Here is a 17,396-nt window from a genome sequence, read left to right as displayed (position 1 = left end):
TCAGAAAGAAAAGTTGCCTCCTCACTCAATTGGTACACCTACAAAAGATAAGCAAAACCAAGGCTGACTTAAAAAATTAGAATGATATCAAGGTAAGAACTTAGAAACCGACAGCAATTCACTTGGGAACCAAGTGGAGATCCCATATGTTAGTCTTCAAATGAAAGACTATTCAAATAAAGATAGGGTACTTCAAAAAGCCAAACTAACCTCTCATATTATGAAAGAGCATGTGCAAACTGCTTAATCTTGGAATTGTGTAATCCACCTTTCCACTGGGAATTAAAGAGATCTTTCAAATACAAGAAGAGAATTAATTGCAGCTATTAAAGTGACACAGTGGAGCTGATCAGCCTTACTGCATGATTTTCTAACTGCACTGAAGCAGACAGCACTTTTGAAATTCATTTAATACTGAACAAATCCTTAAGGCTCATTTTGGTTAAAGAGCATTTTTTCTCTCAGGTGATCCCTATGCTCATCTTAATAGACTTGGGTAATTTATTGCAACTATAGAAGCCGGGTTACATGAATGGCATCTCCCACCTTTACTTAGAACACCAGAAAAAAGTATGATGAGAGGATTAACTCAAGTTGTCAAGTGACATCTGACAGCTAACACAGGAGTCTACCACGTTCTTCAGCACCTCAAACTACAGAAATTATCCATACAGCTCATCTAGATTCATTACTGGATGATATGCCGAAGGCCAGAAATATATTCCAACCTGCAAAGATGCAGAGCAGATTATAAAAAAAGACAGTAGTGTTATGAATCTCCTATAGCGTCAAACCCACATCAGTATTTCCTCTGAATTATTTTCTACTCCAAGCAAAAGGGGAGACAAAGCTGAAAGAGATGAGTGAACACAAACTTGCTGACGCTTCACAGAACTGCTTCTAAATGAGTCAACTTAATGTGAATAATGACTGGAAATATAAAAACTCATTATTTCAGCTAAAGAAAATTGCTCCCAAAAATCTTTATAGGTAAGGTTAACAGACTGCATTTCACAAGATCCATAAAAACCCTTTTCAGTCCATCTTTCACCAATCTTTTATGAAATAGGCTGTATGTATAATAAATCTGATTTCTCAGCCAACCAACCTACCTCCAGGCAAAGTGCCCCTCTAAAATCAGGTCACACTGTGCACATTGCGTTGTTCCGTACTCTGCTGCATTTGTGTAAATGAAATCAGGACATTAAAACACACACCAGTCTTGCTCTGCCAACATTTCTAAGTGCAATCCAAACCCAAGGCAGCAGATGGCTAAAGCAAACGACATGTGTACAATGCCAAATAATAAGGTAGGTCCTCATTTAGGCATAAGAGGACTGGACCTATCTAAAAAGTGGGGCTTTAGTGAACTTGGTTTTAAAAGATGAAGGCAGTCCAGGGAGAGGACCCAGCACTTTCCAGGGATCCTTCAAAGCTGAAACTAATTCAAACACACTATCTTCTGGGGGGCAGGGGTGCCAAGGAATTGGCTTTGTCAGTCACTTCCCTCTAGGTAGAGTATTTTTCCATAATTTTTCCAACTTCTGCAACCATCCCAGCCACAAGCAGCTGCAGCAGACTACACTGCTCACTTCACGAGCGGCCATAGCTCAACTGTGACAACCCAGACAGGTCTGCTAAAGACCACACCACTAACCTGCTCCCAAGACAGTGAGAAAGAACAAAGTAATCCGAGTCCCTACACTCTTGCCCCCTCTCCCAAGTGCTTCTGCAGGCCCAAGGTGCCCGACCACAGCGTCTTGCAGGTACTCTGAACTGTCTGCCACACAGCAGGGACTGTGTGTTACAGTTCTGCCACGCTGACCCCTCCAGTGTAGCGACAGAGTAATACACCTGTGTAAGCCTCTGCTGAAAGAATACTTAAAAGAGAGTACATGAACGGCTTTATCAAGACCAATAAACTGTAACAAATGCACTCCAAGGCTTGAAACAGTACAATAGTTCAGACTTAAGAGGTCTATATTAAGAACACCCTACTTCTCCCCACGCAGCCACAAATCCAGAATCCTATTGAAGTGGTCATTGGCAGCTGCAGATGAAACAAGGCTAGGAACAAGAGGCTGAAGTTTTCAAAACTGGGTGACTGATATCTAGCATAAAGACAGTATTTCAACAAAAAGACAGATTGGGGGTAGGGAACTACTGTTCCAAAATACTTCAAATATTGACCTTGCATTCCTTCCTCTCCTCAGTAGGTTTAGTTTCAGCACCACATAAGAACATTCCCTTAACGCAAAATAAAACAATTTACATATTTTCCAAAGTAAATAAAAATTTCTATGTATTTTGACATTAAATACTTAATAGCTCATAATCTGAACATTAATTGCCCCTGGCTTAAAGCTGGAAGACAGCCAATTGTCCCCAGTATCAGATATTGTTGACAAGATGGAGGTTGGGAGGAGCTTTATTTTTGCTTTAGCTTTACAGTACCTCTCTTGGCTTCCATTTACAGATTATGAGTCTAGATAGCAAAACCATACTAATACTTTTATAAATGTTTGCATCAATACTCAGTAATATTCACATGCTTAATGTATTCCCTAGAATTATACAAGCTTTACAGCACAGAGATCTTCAGGGCCAACAAAGCCATTAAGGCAAAGCTTTGGGGGAAAGGATTTTATTAAAAACTATTATGCTTCACCATTTCACTTTCCACAGTTTCTAAAGGACTGATAGAGATGAAAATATCTGCAAGGGAACAGGGAAGAATGTCCTTATTTGCCAGTGTGTCTTGCCTGTATCAGAGGGACAGTGGTACATCAGTCAAGAGATCCTTTTTCCATCTTGAATGCTCTCATGCTACACAGGCTATCAATACTGCTTTTATTTTTTTGTAAAGGATAAATCTGGAACACAAAGACCTGCAGCTCTACAAGAAAAAAATTCTGGCTCAACATCAAAAGCAAAACCCAATTCTTACATGCACTGTCAGATACAAACCTACACCCATGCTTAAGAAGCTAGGTTAGAGTATTGCAGTGTTTACAGTCGATGCTGTAGAGCACAGCTAATTCAACATTCTGAAGAAACTGAACAAAAAAGGGTCCACTGAGTTATCCAATCTGGCACTTTCACTAACTGACAGAAGGGGGAAGAGATCCCTTATGCATAATCCAGACACATTATCTACTGGAAGTCACTTTTTCCCCTAGTGATCTGTCCTGGAGTAACTATTAAGCTCTCTCAGCCATCTCAGACCTCTTTTCTTCTGCCAGAAAGTATCAAAAAATGAGGAGATTTTATAGCCAAACACAATTTTTTCAAGTAAGTGGAATGCATTCTCAAAATCTGCAATCCCTACCCATTGCATCTAGCAAGGAACAAAAGTAAAACACATTAATACCAAAACACTGGGAGATTAAACACTTCATTTAGGTATGTTGATAAAAAGGCTGTTATGCTCTCCCAAACTTTATTTATATTTGAATGTTAATAAGACATGTTAAATATTTAGCAAAGAGGGTGGATGTACATTTTTAATAGGCAAATCTCATACTATAGTTTGCAAATCTAAATGCCTCTGATCTCCTCTTCAAAGGCTCAGAGGAATAAAAGACAATTCTACCAGAATACACAGCACAGCAACTGCATCTTAAAACTGTTAAGGAGAGTATTTCCCAGGAGTTAAGCATAACTTAATTCCTTTTACATATTTTACCAAGTCTGTATTTTCAGAACAAAAGGGTATCGTTATAGAATAAAAGAAAATATGATGGATACAATCTCTTTCACTTTAAATAATGAAAATAATCTTTTCCATTAAATTTAGAAGGCACAAGAATAACCCTACATTTATGTAACAGATTAAATGTCTGGATTTTGATGAAACTCCTTCCTCATTTCCCAGGATAAAGGACAAAGCTCTCCACAAAGTTTTCCACTATCGGAAGCACTTAGCACAGCTGCTTCGTAAGGTGGTGTTGCTTCGCTATTACTCAATTAAATCATACAAGAAACATATTAAAGCTTCAAAAGATACAGATCATAGAAACTAACAACCATCTGTATTTTTGCTGATGATAAATTAAGTCCACGAAAGTCTACAACAGAAGAAGATCCTAAAGAGAAAAAAAAAAGAAAAAGCAGCCTGAAATTTCTGCAGCCTGAGATTTCTAAAGCTTCTTAGGTACATGCTTATGGGGGAGGAGAAAAAAAAGATTAAGAAATCATTACCTCAAAAGCAATCCTGCAAATAGAGATATACAGCAAAGTCATATGCAGGCAAATAAGAGCATCCAGTAAATCAACACTTTGTACTGAAAAAAATAACCAAACTTGCTTCTTGATATCTAGTCCCCCACGAAAATTCTTGAAGTGTCCAAGGAACTACAATTCAGAAACACAGCCTGCATTGCTCAATCCTCGCTGTGAGGAATAGTTGGAAACTTCTGGTAGCATTTAACTTGACAAACAACAGTTACATGCACTAATTAAAGTTAAGAGCTGGTGAAGAAATAACCCTGTGGAACAAACCAAAGATGTCACTAAGGTATGCTGAGCATTATTATTTCAGTTCATCAGCGTAAATTCAAAACAACAACATTTCAAGCTATCTTATAAATTAAGAATTTTTGTTGTAAAGGAAGAATGGCTGTTGTGATAACAACATATATCTTGTTGATTGAAAATTCACACTGAATCAATGCTCAAGTACAGTTACTACAGAAAAATTAAGATATCTGTTATTCCACTGCTAATTAAGAGACAAGATAAAATTTCTCATACCTGGAAAACTTCATGCACTTTTTTTGAACCCTGAATCCTAAAAATATTTCCTTTTGAAAAAAAAAAAAAAAAAAAAATTCCTGCTCTTCTCCATAGCTTTAAATGGACAGAGATTTTCTTCATCCTAGCTTGATTTGTCCTGCTACCTCCCCTACTGCCTTCCACAGAAAATGTCTTTACACGCTAGGGGTACTGACACCATTCTCGTATTTATAATTTGAGAAGCTCTTTAGGACACAGGACATGACAAACTTATGAATCTTAAAACTGGTGCTCAATCGATTCACCACACTGGCTCAGTTACAGTCCTCCACACACTATAAGCATTCATTTAAAGAAAAGATTTTCCTTCAGAATTAAACCACAAACACTGACATTCCAGCCAAAGCAGCTTTCATCAGATCGTTACTTATATTAAGAAGGATTTAGTGCCAAATCAGACCTCTTCCTAACATGACAGGGAGTTCCCCCAAGCTGTGGTATAAAGAATCCATTCTTTCCACATCACTGTATTATTTTTTTAAGAATGAAATACAGTATTTAGTACTGATACTTGCATACCATATGCTGATAGTATAAATATTTAGGCACAGGCATATTCAAAGCGTTACTACTCTAAGAACTACTGAGCAAGCAATAAACAAAATTAAATACTAATACTCTTCCCAAAGTGAAATAGCAGCAACATAAAGTAGCAAAATGATCCAGGAAATACTCTGTATTTTTTTTAATACCCTGTATTTTTTTTTTTACTTCTATGTAACAAAAAGCTCAACACAACAAATTTTCAAGCACTTCTTTTAAAACTAGAAACAAACAAAAAAATCCATTCACAACCTCCCTACTGAGACTGGGGGCTTATCACATCAAACATTGGAACATGTTCACAAAAGCAGCTTAACAATGCTACCTTTGGGAATCAACAGTAAACAACTGCTTTTTAAATTGATTTACGTAAATACTCACATCCTCTCCAAAACAAACATTTAAGCAGTCATTCAAAGAGACATTAGTGCCACAGAGCAGACCTACAAAGACTGGGCCATTGCAAAAAAGCTCCTTGCAGTCAGCGTATTATGCAGCGTATATGCAAGCAGGTACCACTTACTCTCACATCTAACAGCAAATCAGAATACAAAATCTCTCAAAAGAAAAGGAAAAGGAACTTTTTATATGTGTTTGCTTGTACTTACAGCCATGGTAAGATGCTGGGGATCCTCCAGACTTTCCATATTCTTGCTCTGAGTAGCTGGTGGATAGGTTTGGCTGACTGGAGCCTCGGCCAAAGGTGATCTGATTGCTACCCACTCCTGTGGCCACCTGAGCCATGCGTTCTTTGGTCTTCAGGGCTTGGGCCCTCTCTGTCTTGAGTCGCTCATCATCCTTCAGAAGAGACACTAGTTGCTTGGATTTCTCCCTCACATTAATGCCCTGGTCTTTACCATCTCGATCAATATACTGAAAATCTTTCAACGTCTGGATAGCAAAAATATTCTCTTTACACTGCTGCGCCACTCTCTCGGAACCAGTTTTGATCAGGTAATCTAACAGAGTAAGGGCCTTGTATACATGCCGCCAGTTCTTGCCGTGGTCATTCAGTCGTTTCCAGATCATGCTCATAATTTCAGAAAAGGCCACAACATTGTAAGTCAGATCTGCTATTTCAGTCATTAATGAACTGGAGGGACCCCAAGGGTCATTAGAGGTTGCTTCCCGAACTTTTATTTCGGCCTCTGAATAATTGTTCACAATGTTCTTCATCTGCCGTCTAATAGATGAAGTCGTCATTTTTATTTCCCTTTTTAACAAGACAGATTCCAGAACACAAACAAAAAAGGGCTATATTTGCTCTTCTGTGAACGTTTCTGAACTGCAAAGGCTCCGTATCTGTGGCTTATTTGTAACACGTTCCACTACAATCATTTCCCCTCTTCGAGAGAATGACACGAGAAAATGAAAATCATGACCTGAGAAAGGGAAGAAAACAAAGCATGTTAGCTGTCTTTAATTATTCCTACATGGAAAGCATCTACATACACTTTTGAGAAATTCTTCTAAAGTTATCTGATGAATTTTCTCCCTGAATTTCCTCAAGACATCCGATTTTGAAAGCAACTTGGTCTTCTCACAAGTAATATTAAACACTACATATCAAAAACCTAAACTGCTGAACTAGACAAAAGCAAGAATATATTCCCACTGATGCGAACGCAGAATTTTAACAGCAAAACAGAAACAAAGTCCAAGAAATAACTTATGGGTTTAGTTTCCAACAAGGTAAAACCTACCTAGAATTTTTAATAACAGAAATTACAACGCTAGCTTGCAGAGCTGAGGTGAAACTAGAAATTCCATGCTTGGCAGCCATTAGCTTCCCTCTAACAGCTGACCACTGCAGATTGCTACCATTGCTGCGGGAATCTGCATACTAAGAGAATAAGCAAACTTCCTTAAAATTTAATCAAGCTACTTCTGAAACCTCAGGTATATTTAAAGTACACTTAATTGTAGGCAGGGACCTTAAACAGTGTTCTGCATTCTGTCAAGGCCTAGGGAAGAGAAATGAGCACCAGAACAACACAATCCAACTCAGGGTGACCTTTAATGTTAAGCAGATTAGATGGGAATATTTTTTTTCCAAATGCATTTACTTTGTACGTTTGACAACACTCATCAGATCCACAGTTTCTGCTCTGTGTGTCTTTCACACAGCACAGAATAATTTTTAATTACATGAAAATGGAATTGTAAAATCAAAATGACTGGCAAGAAAACCCAAGGACAAGCTCTGGAGCTGGAAAGCTGTTTCAGTTATTTATTTAAGGTCATTGTTTCAAGTAAACAGAGAGCTATTAAGCTCAGAATACATTCCTAAATGGCAGATTTTGCTATTACATTAACACAGTTGGAATAGTCTTTGATATTCACCAGTTGCATGAACACTAAGCACTGATTCCATAATGGAACTTGCCATGTTAATAGAGATTGTATATTCAAGATGTCTTCTAATAATGTTTCTCCGAACGCTCCAAGGAAGCAACAGTTATCTCAAAAGACACTAGAGAGAAGTAAAGCACAGATTTCAAGCCTAAAATTGTTATAATTCTTCAAATTATTGTGGTGCAATTTAGAATGAAAGCAGAACTAAGAGTCAACTTGGACAACGTGCAGCTCTATCACAACTTTCCCAGCACCAAGGCATATACCCTTCCTAGAAAACCATCCTGGGCAAGTTAAAACTACCACAGAGCAGGTCCAATGCATTACTGTATTTTATCTTGCTCCACTAAAGCTTAAGTTTTGACAGGATAAAAAACTCCTACGACATCACGGAAAATTAACTTTAAGTGAGATCAACACTGAACTTTAGGTAAACTGTACCATCCTGCTGTTCTTTCCAATATTTAAAGCCAGCTGTAGAAGAATGTTGATCTGTTGTCAGATGGTTAGTAGCCAAAGGAATAAAAAAGGGGCATCCTCAGGGTTGTGCATTATAAATCCAGAATTTGGAAAGGCTGATCCTATATAAACGTTTCCAGGTATCCGTGATCGCTGCTTCACTCCCGAAGATAACACTGTCCAAATCTGTGGTTCACCTGCTCTTGCAATCACTCTGATGCATTACTCAAAAGGTAAGGCACCAATTAAAAAAAAAAAAAAATTACCACCACCACCCTCAAATACATGCATCTTATTTAATCTAAACCATTTCTTTTTGTCAATAACAGATTAAAGTAAGTTCACAGACAAAGCTGAAACAAATTACCGAAGGACGTGGCAGCATCTGGTAGAAAGATGGTGACAAAAAACTAAGAGCAGGCTGCAGGCAGTAACTTCTTTAGCTGGTAAAACCAGAGCCAGCAGCAGTACAAATACCAGCCTAATAATGACACAACTACACTGATGATATGGATCCCAGATCAGAAGAATACAACACCCCCATAAGGACTGAGTGTGTCACCCAACCAGAAGAGCAGTAAGTAACATGAAAAATCAAAACCATGAGAACTACAAAACCTCCTAAAGCACTCTGATAAAAAGTCCACCAAGCCCAACATCCTCAGCCACAAATCCTCATGTAAAGTGTATGAGAAAAGAATATATACATTCCCTTGCCTTATATTATCATCAGCTTAGGCATCTTAGGTGCAACCTGTGGTGGAGGCTCTACAGCCAACAATGTCTCCACCAACCCCTTTTTTGAAGCCACTTGTATTTCCTTTTTCAGCCTCAGCATCTATGCAGCAGCGGTTGCAGCGACCACACAACACAAACAAGTACTTCAGCTTATTTTAACCTTGAACATTTGTTCCCCAAGCTGTAGACAGGAGGCATGCTTTTGAAGAAAGAACAAGTCACCTTCAGCTTCTTTATGTCACTCACGATTTTATAGAAATTGGCCATCTCCTTCTGAACTGAGGATCTCCTGAAATTGAATCCCTCTATTTAGAAGCTGCTGCTGCAAATCTCCAATCAACCCTTATGTCTTCCCATGCATGCATTACATTTCCATTTCTTGAGAGATACATAGTTCCAAGCACTCTACATTTCAGATTTGGCAGTAACAAAAGTTTGTATAAAAACATGGTCATTTACTGCTTAGGATTTCCCATTCTTTATCAAATACTTTCTAAAAATATTTGCCCTTTGCTAGTTGTGCCTCTACCCCTGCACATGAAACCAGGGTCATTTCTTCTCCCTATGCCAGTGGTTGAAACTATTTCATCTGTTATTTTATTCACTTAGGTGGTCTCAATCTTGCATCCCTCCTTTCAGTTTAAGATTCGTTTCAAATTTGACCGATTTGGTTCAACTTGGCCACCTTATTTAGAAACGATCTAGGAAACGGAGCATCTTGCAAGAGCACTGATCTTTGACAGGACACTTCACTGTGAGAACCAGCCATTTACTCCTAACCCAGTTTCCTGTCTTTTAACCTGCTGTAAGTTATGAAAAACATTCTTGTCTTGTAAGAGTTTTGTTTCTCTAAAGGCCAGGGATGAAAGGCCTTATCAAAATATTTTTAGAAGTACACTATACAAGCAAATGCCTCACCTACATGTACCTCCCCAACCAAAGAAAAAACAAAGTTAGTTTTATTACTTCTTACAACTTCACGAGCTTTTGAAAAAATTTTAATACCAAACAATAATTAGGAAAGGTAAATTTTACAGTACATGGGAACACCTAGTAGTCCTAAACATCACCAATTTTCGCCAAAGAAATAAATATCTAAAGAACTAATCATAATCACAATATAAGCAGGCACACAGACAACCAGGGTGCAATTTCTCATGCCTTGCCAAGCTAATTGTAAGCCAGCACCAAACCCAGTGGCCTCCCAACCTTTCAACCACTTCCCCTTTCCCTCTCTTGCATCAAATCTAGCAATTACACAACAGCACAGTAGAACTAATCAACCTAAAACTCTCACAGAAAATTAACTTTTTAGCACTGGATTGTTTTCTGTCACATCAGTGAGGTGACCAGGCTGCACAGCCACACGGTCACAAGCTTTGCTGTAAGTCAGACTTGCGAGAAGAGTAAAAATGACCCAACCCCAACCTCACATTTGAAGCAGCCTATTAAACACAACCTAAAGCTGTCAAGCTCCAAAAAAACAGCACCAGAAAGTGAAGAGTCCTCATTCCCGTCCAATGACACCACACACACTAGGAACCCGCGTGCCTGGTTTCAGAGAAGAAACCAAAAGAACAAAGGCAGAACCCAAGGCCCTGCTGTGCTCTCCAAACAGGCTGTAGCTAAATGAAGGAAAAATATTCATGGTTTTGCTGTAAAGCATAAGCAAGAAGCAGAAGAAAAAGTATAGCCTCACCAAATGCAGAAATGGTTTGGTGAGAACCCTGTATTTGGGAAATGCTTAGGTTTACATTTAGGACTTAGTTGAATTACCAACAAAGGTGCAGCCCAAAAGCAAGTGAACTTGGAGTACCTACATGTGCAGGAGGCCCAGGTTACAGCAGCACCATTCCCCAAACTGGAAGCTTTGCTAGAGTGAAGCTTTCAAAGAAGGCTACTAGCAGAGACTGTCTCGAGTAGTGTTTTGGAAAAACAAACATAGAGCAAGCATTTCAAGAAGGGAACGCACTGGATTAAGTGAAATGAGCATTTTTTTTACTCTTCCAGAAAATTAAAGACTTCACTTGTCATTCTGTAACAGACTTGAAGACCATCAATACATTAATGCTGCCATGATTCTTTAACTTTCTATCTTTGATTCATGAAAACAAAAGCATTTAATGAGAATCACACTAATGTCTGTTCTTTCCTTTTTTTGATATAAAGATATGTTTTCTAAATCTATTCTACTTTTAACCTGCTGAAGGCAATCTGTTCTAAACTTCATATTACACTATTTACTCTATTAAAAACACAAAGCATGACTGGAGTGAAAAATGATGGCGTTTTTATCCCCAATCCCCACCCCCTACCCCCCAGTTGTACCAATATTCGAGATAACTATTTTGGCAGTGGCAGTAACTTCCACTAAGAACTCTGTATGCTTTTCTGTATCTGCTTTACAAACTCTCTGCTTCCACACCACAGAAAATAAGCATTTTACTTGATTATTGCAAGTCTTGGAGCACCATAACAGCCTACCTTATGATCAAAAAGACGAATATCCTTACAACATAAAAGTGAGAAACCATTTCTAACATATGAACCTGCATAGAAAGTTTAAGAGGTTGGGGTTTTTTTTCCAGAGACCTCACTGAATTAACTTCTCACAACAAACCACATGAAGTAAAATGCACTTGCAACTTCAGCAAAAATCCAAGTTTGCATTTTTAACACAAGTTGCAAAGAACGCAGAAAAGACTTAGTTGATTAAAGCTGCTATTCCTTGCTAACAACAGGAAAAAGCCTATCAGCTTGAACAGATTTCTTTAAAAGGTTAAACAAAGAGGGGAAGAGGGAGTTGTTAAGTCTTGTTCAGTTTAGGTGAGCCTTCCTCATTTTGTCTTCCTTGGTCCCTACAAGCCATTGTCCCTGTTTTATAAGTAGTTTGTCATCTTTAAATAGATACAAAAGGAAACATACAATTCTGTAGACAAGATGGTGAAGCTTACCTGTGCTAACAAAGGTAACCTGGGGGGAAATGTCCCATTTCCTTTTTCCTATTCCAATAGTTTCATTATACAAATAGCCCTGATGAATTCTCATGGTGCTTTTCTAGATACAGTGTACAGACAGAAGGAATTCTTGCCTGAACTTCTCAACAGCTCTCTCTCACAAGAGATTAAATTCAGTAAAAGAAATCTACATGAGGAAACCATCTTTAATTTGCTAAGACTAACCCAGAAATGAGGCCAAGCCACAAAGTCCTTAATAAACTTAGTTCAAAGAAACAACCATACAAATCCACCTATATACAGGCTTTCAGCAGAATTCATTCAGATCTCTGGAATGTAGAACTCAAACCAGGGTTTGTCTGCACTGATAAAATGCCCTTTATATCAAGCCTGAAGGTAAATATATACATAGTCCAGCTCAGTATGGACCAAAAATACATGAAAAGCCTTTAAAACCTAGTGGGCAATAAAAAGTGTGAAAATTAACATTAAACATAAGTAGTTCACCAGATATTTGCATAAAATAATGAACAGCATTACAGACAAAATATAGATGTTAGATTAGACAAGTAACTGTAAGTAACATGCATAAAAAGTGAATTTTGGAAAACTTCTTAATTTATTCTGTGATTTCAAGGCAGTCTCTACAGACATCTTAATCTACATAAAAATATCCCTCCCTTTCACAAAATACTGAGAAAGATAACTACAAGTTCACATCCTGAGATTTATATTGCAATTACACAAAGAGATTTTTCTGGTCATCACTAGGAAATATAATCAAAAGCTCAAGCAGGTTCCCTTACTCAGATCCTAGGACAGTTCTCAACAGCTATGCTGGCAACCGAGACCCCAAAATGCTGCAATACTGGGGGCACAGGCAGGCTATCTCAGGCCAGCCATGCAACTAGGCAGCCCTGTATTATGAAAGCACATCCTCAGTATCAAGGATTCAAACAGCACTATCCAGGATATTTGCACCCCATTATAATTTCAAAGGAACGTAAGTGAAATATAAAGCCTTAAAAAGACACCAAGAGCCTCTCCTACCCAAGAAGTGCTGAAGCAGCTGCTATGAGACCTTCCAACATGTTACAAAGCCAAAGCATGTGCCTTACCTCTAAGACGTGAATACATAAAATAGCTAGAGAACTGCTCTCCTTGCTTTCAGGGTGGAATGAGAGAGGCAGATAATCCTCGGGGACCTGTACTCCAGGATAAATCAGGAGAACCCAGAGCCTGGAAAGCGTTTCTTGCCAGTCTGCAAAGAACCAGGCTAAGGGAAAAGCACTGCCAGATTCTGACTAAGGAAGAAGTTCCCCCAGACAGACACCGACACCGCACCTGCACAGAGTAAAAAGCACACGCTCAAACATAACCCCAATCTTAAGAGTAAGTCAGCTTCTATTTATGGCAAAGAAAAAGGATTCCTATTGCCTGACACTGTAAATTCACATCCTAGTTTTCTTGTGATACCTCGTTACATGTACAAACCCAAACCCACTGTGCTTTTAGAAAGTCTCATTTTCCACAAAAAGGAAGCAGAAATCTTTGACAAAAAAAAACTGAGCACAAGCCTTTATTTAAAATTCCGGAATATAGTAATCCAGAAAAAATTACAGCAGAGACATTTTTCTGATGCTGGATCCCACACTGCTAGAGAAATTTTCAAACTTAATTAATTCTCTTTCACATCCCTCTCCCCCTCCCCATTCACAAATAATTCTTACAGAACAACTGGACCACCAGAGGATATCATTATACTGCCTACAGTATAATATCCTACTGCAATACAAACATTGTTCCCAAAATGAAACAGGAAGAGAGGCAACTGTACATTGTGGTCACTTGGAGAAGAGTACCAAGAGAAATGAAGCAGCTTGGCACTATACATAAAAGCCAACAAGCAGCATACTTATTAGCTCTCTCTTGCTATTATATGGCAGAAAAAAACAGCAGTTCATGTGAATAAAACAGTAAAATGAAGACACTGAAATTACCATCAATGTCCTTCCTCAACCTTCAGAATTATTTAGGAAATGAGTTACATATACAGACTGGCAAATGGTTTGAAGAACAGGGTTAACTCCAAAAGAAAGGTTTAATTTCCATTTTTCACAGCTTAAATGCTTGTCTTCTTCAGTGTAATCTCTGAGAAGAGGAAATGGTTCAAAATTAAAAGTTTTGGAAGGTTTCCACTCCCTTTTACAAATGAGAGAACAAGGTCAGCTTTCACAGACAGCAGGTGGCCAAATTATTTCTTTATTTAAAGAGTTAATGCTGAAAGATAACTCTCCTTCAAATTTATGCATATTCATGAATCCCAAGGTTAGATTCTACGCTGATTTTACAGTCGTGCCTCAGACTCACAGAGAAAAACTAACTCCAGCTTGTATGGCCATTTAGCCATGTAACAGATTTACAGACACAAATTTGCTCAAGTTCTCTCTGTAACACCTCTTCTTACTACATGTATACTTAAATTACCAGGGCAGTATTTGAGCTCAGTGGAGAGCTTACCTCTTTACTCTCGGAGTCTACAGGAAGGGGGAAGGGGGGCGGGTAAGAAGCAGAAATCTAACTTTCAGCTTGCAGCCAAGAACATGGCAGCATTACCTGGCCACTTTATCTTAGGACCCGCCAAGCCAAAGTTGCTGGTGCTTTGACATTTGCAGTTACATTTGACTCTACGGCCCATAACACAGCTGGAATTATTGACAGCGTGGGAAGCAGCTGCAAATATGCTTCTGAAGTGCTGCGAAAGGGGACAGCCTCTGTAAGAGCCATACAGATCACCACAAACAATCCAAATCCGACCTACACTGGAGATCTAATTTTAGGATTACAAGCTTTGTCAACATCTCTTTAAAAATAACACATTCCTCCTTCTACAGCTAGGTCAAATGTCATTGACAGTACCACCTGCATTTTACGCAGCAGATCTCAGTTTATTTTTCACTAGTAATACAGCAAGTGTTATTCATTACACACCCAATACAATATTGCAGAATTACAAAACAGCATAAGGTCAAGCCATTATGCACTGAACCAGAAATTTTAAATGCAAATTAATCCAACACGGCAGTGAAAATACCTACCCAAACTCTCAAAAGGAATTTGTTTGCTGGGGATTACCTACTTGAGTGAAAGCACTTAAGTCTTATACTCACAAACAGAGTAGAAAAAAAAATTATCACCCAATGTGTGCCTTACAAAAAGGTAACAATCTGGAATAAATTCAGTTTATCAGGTATATTTGAGTAGCGTTTTCAACTGAATTAAAAACAGCAGGAGACACTACTCTCCTTCCACATTTTCATTTTGGAAGGAAGACATCTGATATTCTTGCCAGAAGGTGTGTCAATTAGAAAAGTCCAGCCTTGTCACTTAGGCTGCTTACTTGGTGACAGACAACTACCAAAGGGAAGCCATTATATCCTCTCTCATAACAGATCAGAGCCCTGATTGATCAGCTTGAAGACAGGAGGAACTGTAAAGAATACAATGTAAAAGCTTGCAAGACCACAAAACGTTAGCTATATTCTTTATGCCACAGTGCTTTCCTATACAAATGCAATTTTTAAAATTCAAAGCTGACAAGAACTACTATATTCATATATATCTGTGTTCACGTATCAATGTTTTGAGAAAGTACCTGCTACTTACAATTACCCAATGATTTTATTAACTAAATTCAGTTTGCATTTTATTATTATAAAGCAGACATCACCATGTGCAGTTTCTCCTATCCGCCTACACACTACAGACACGAAACCACATTAATAAACTCAGTAGGCCAAAGGCAAATGCTCATCATTACAAAGATTAGGGGTACAAAACAACAGTTTAACTCTCCATGTTACTACTGGTAGAAGCCGAGAGACTAATTAATACTTTTTCACTAAAAATTCATGTTGTAAAATAAAGGACTGTTTAAGGAACAGTGCAAGATCTGCAAAGCCGTATCTGTCCTACATCCAAAACATTACTATTTTCTTCAGTTTAAATTGTTAAGCATACTGGTTGCTAGCACAAACTATAAGCCTGTAAGGAAAATGAAGATTGATTTAATATCCTACCTATATTCATCAACACCCATTCATGGTATAAAACTTCAAGTGCCATCCTGCATTCATCTTGAAAAGTCAACACATGGTCTTAACTATCACAACTGGTAACAGTTAACATCAGGTTACTTTAACACTCAGAAATTAAGCTACATGCAGTTGTATGTTCATGACTAATTAAGTTGCCTTAAAACTATACAGTGGGAAACACATTTCCTAAAACCCTCTATGCAACCCACTGGAGGAACGTTTTGGCCAAAACCCAGGATTTTACACTAGGCTTTACTATTCAGCAGTCGGGCCGCAGAGGAACAGAGGATGTGGCTTCAGTTACACTTCATTCTTAGCTGGCTGAGGGCTGCTTCTGAAGGCAGCAACCTGCTCCTACCTGCTCTGCTGTCACATGCCACCTCCCTGCCCCTCATGCCAGATCTCAAGATAGAATCGGTTCAGTGAGCTGATCTGACAAACCGGGGGAGGTGAGGGGAAGATGGATAGCTGGCATTTCTGACCGATCAGGTCACCAAAGCAATTAATCCCAAGGTCACTCTAATTACTTTAAAGTACACCACAAATAAGGGAAGTAACATCCATTTCAACAGCAATCTACAGTTACATTTCACCAGGCAAAATGTAAAGCTGCACCTTGAAAGCTCAAATTGATGGTAAAGTTAAATACGATGGTTTAGATTTTGGGCTTCCTTTCAGCAGGTGACAGCACAAGAACTGTAAACAGCAGGTTTTCTGGGAAATCGCCTTTTACTACCTAGGTGCTAGTAACACCAATACAATCATTTTGTTTCATGTTGAAGAGCCATATAAATTTGGTCCTCTCTCTTTCAAAATTGGCTAACAATTCAAAATCTTGGCCCTGTCCATTTTACACACTGATTTTAGCTATCTGTCCTGCAACACTTTCTGTTCAGCTTACCTTCTTATTCCTCCATATCTTCTACCTTTTTTTTACATTGCACACACCACACAGTTTACAAATTTTTTTCCAAACAGTCCTACTTCTTTTCCCTCTTCCTAAAAGAGCTGTCTAGTGTACCTCTAGCATTACCACCTTGGAGGGAAAAGCATTTCCATCCAAAGGAGCTCTGCTGGGCAGAAAGTACGTGCAGCCAGAGGATTGGGCACGACAACCCTGCCATCAGCAGCCTGGATTTAGACTGGGTTATGCTTACCATGAAACAGCACTCAAAAATACTGCCAGCCACTTTGGTCTACTTCCGTGCTGCCCCAGTTCCTGATTTTGAGCTATATTCCTAAGTTCATCTTTGATGGAAATGAATCACTGGAAGACAAAAAAATAAAAATAAAAATAAAATCATTTGCTATACGGACTTTTTTCCGCATTATGCTACTCAGAACTTTTCAATTCCTTCATTCAGACATTAATAAGAATCATCCCTATTCACAAATGCAAAGATTTGTTATTATTTTGCTTTATTATTTTGTTGATTTTTGTGCAATTAGGGGG

The 17,396-nt window shown here is 38.5% G+C and overlaps 1 protein-coding gene across 4 annotated transcripts in view; it reads right to left on the bottom strand.

The window, feature by feature from the left end:
• Positions 1-17,396, bottom strand: part of EPN2 (epsin 2) — a 47,978-nt gene that overhangs the window by 19,503 nt on the left and 11,079 nt on the right. For 3 of the 4 annotated variants that reach the window (XM_040589926.1, XM_040589928.1, XM_040589929.1), the window contains exon 2: positions 5,946-6,719. In XM_040589926.1, coding sequence (XP_040445860.1) covers positions 5,946-6,540 — 595 coding nt within the window. In that variant the 5' untranslated portion in view covers positions 6,541-6,719. Of the gene's footprint in view, positions 1-5,945; positions 6,720-17,100; positions 17,211-17,396 lie in introns of all 4 variants that reach the window. The other variant, XM_040589927.1, reaches the window with a different exon arrangement.

The sequence above is a fragment of the Falco naumanni genome, chromosome 4, assembly GCF_017639655.2.
Source record: "Falco naumanni isolate bFalNau1 chromosome 4, bFalNau1.pat, whole genome shotgun sequence".
In the NCBI taxonomy this organism is placed as follows: Eukaryota; Metazoa; Chordata; class Aves; order Falconiformes; family Falconidae; genus Falco; species Falco naumanni.
The sequence above is the reverse complement of the archived record's forward strand: the minus strand, read 5'-3'. Positions and strand labels throughout refer to the sequence as shown.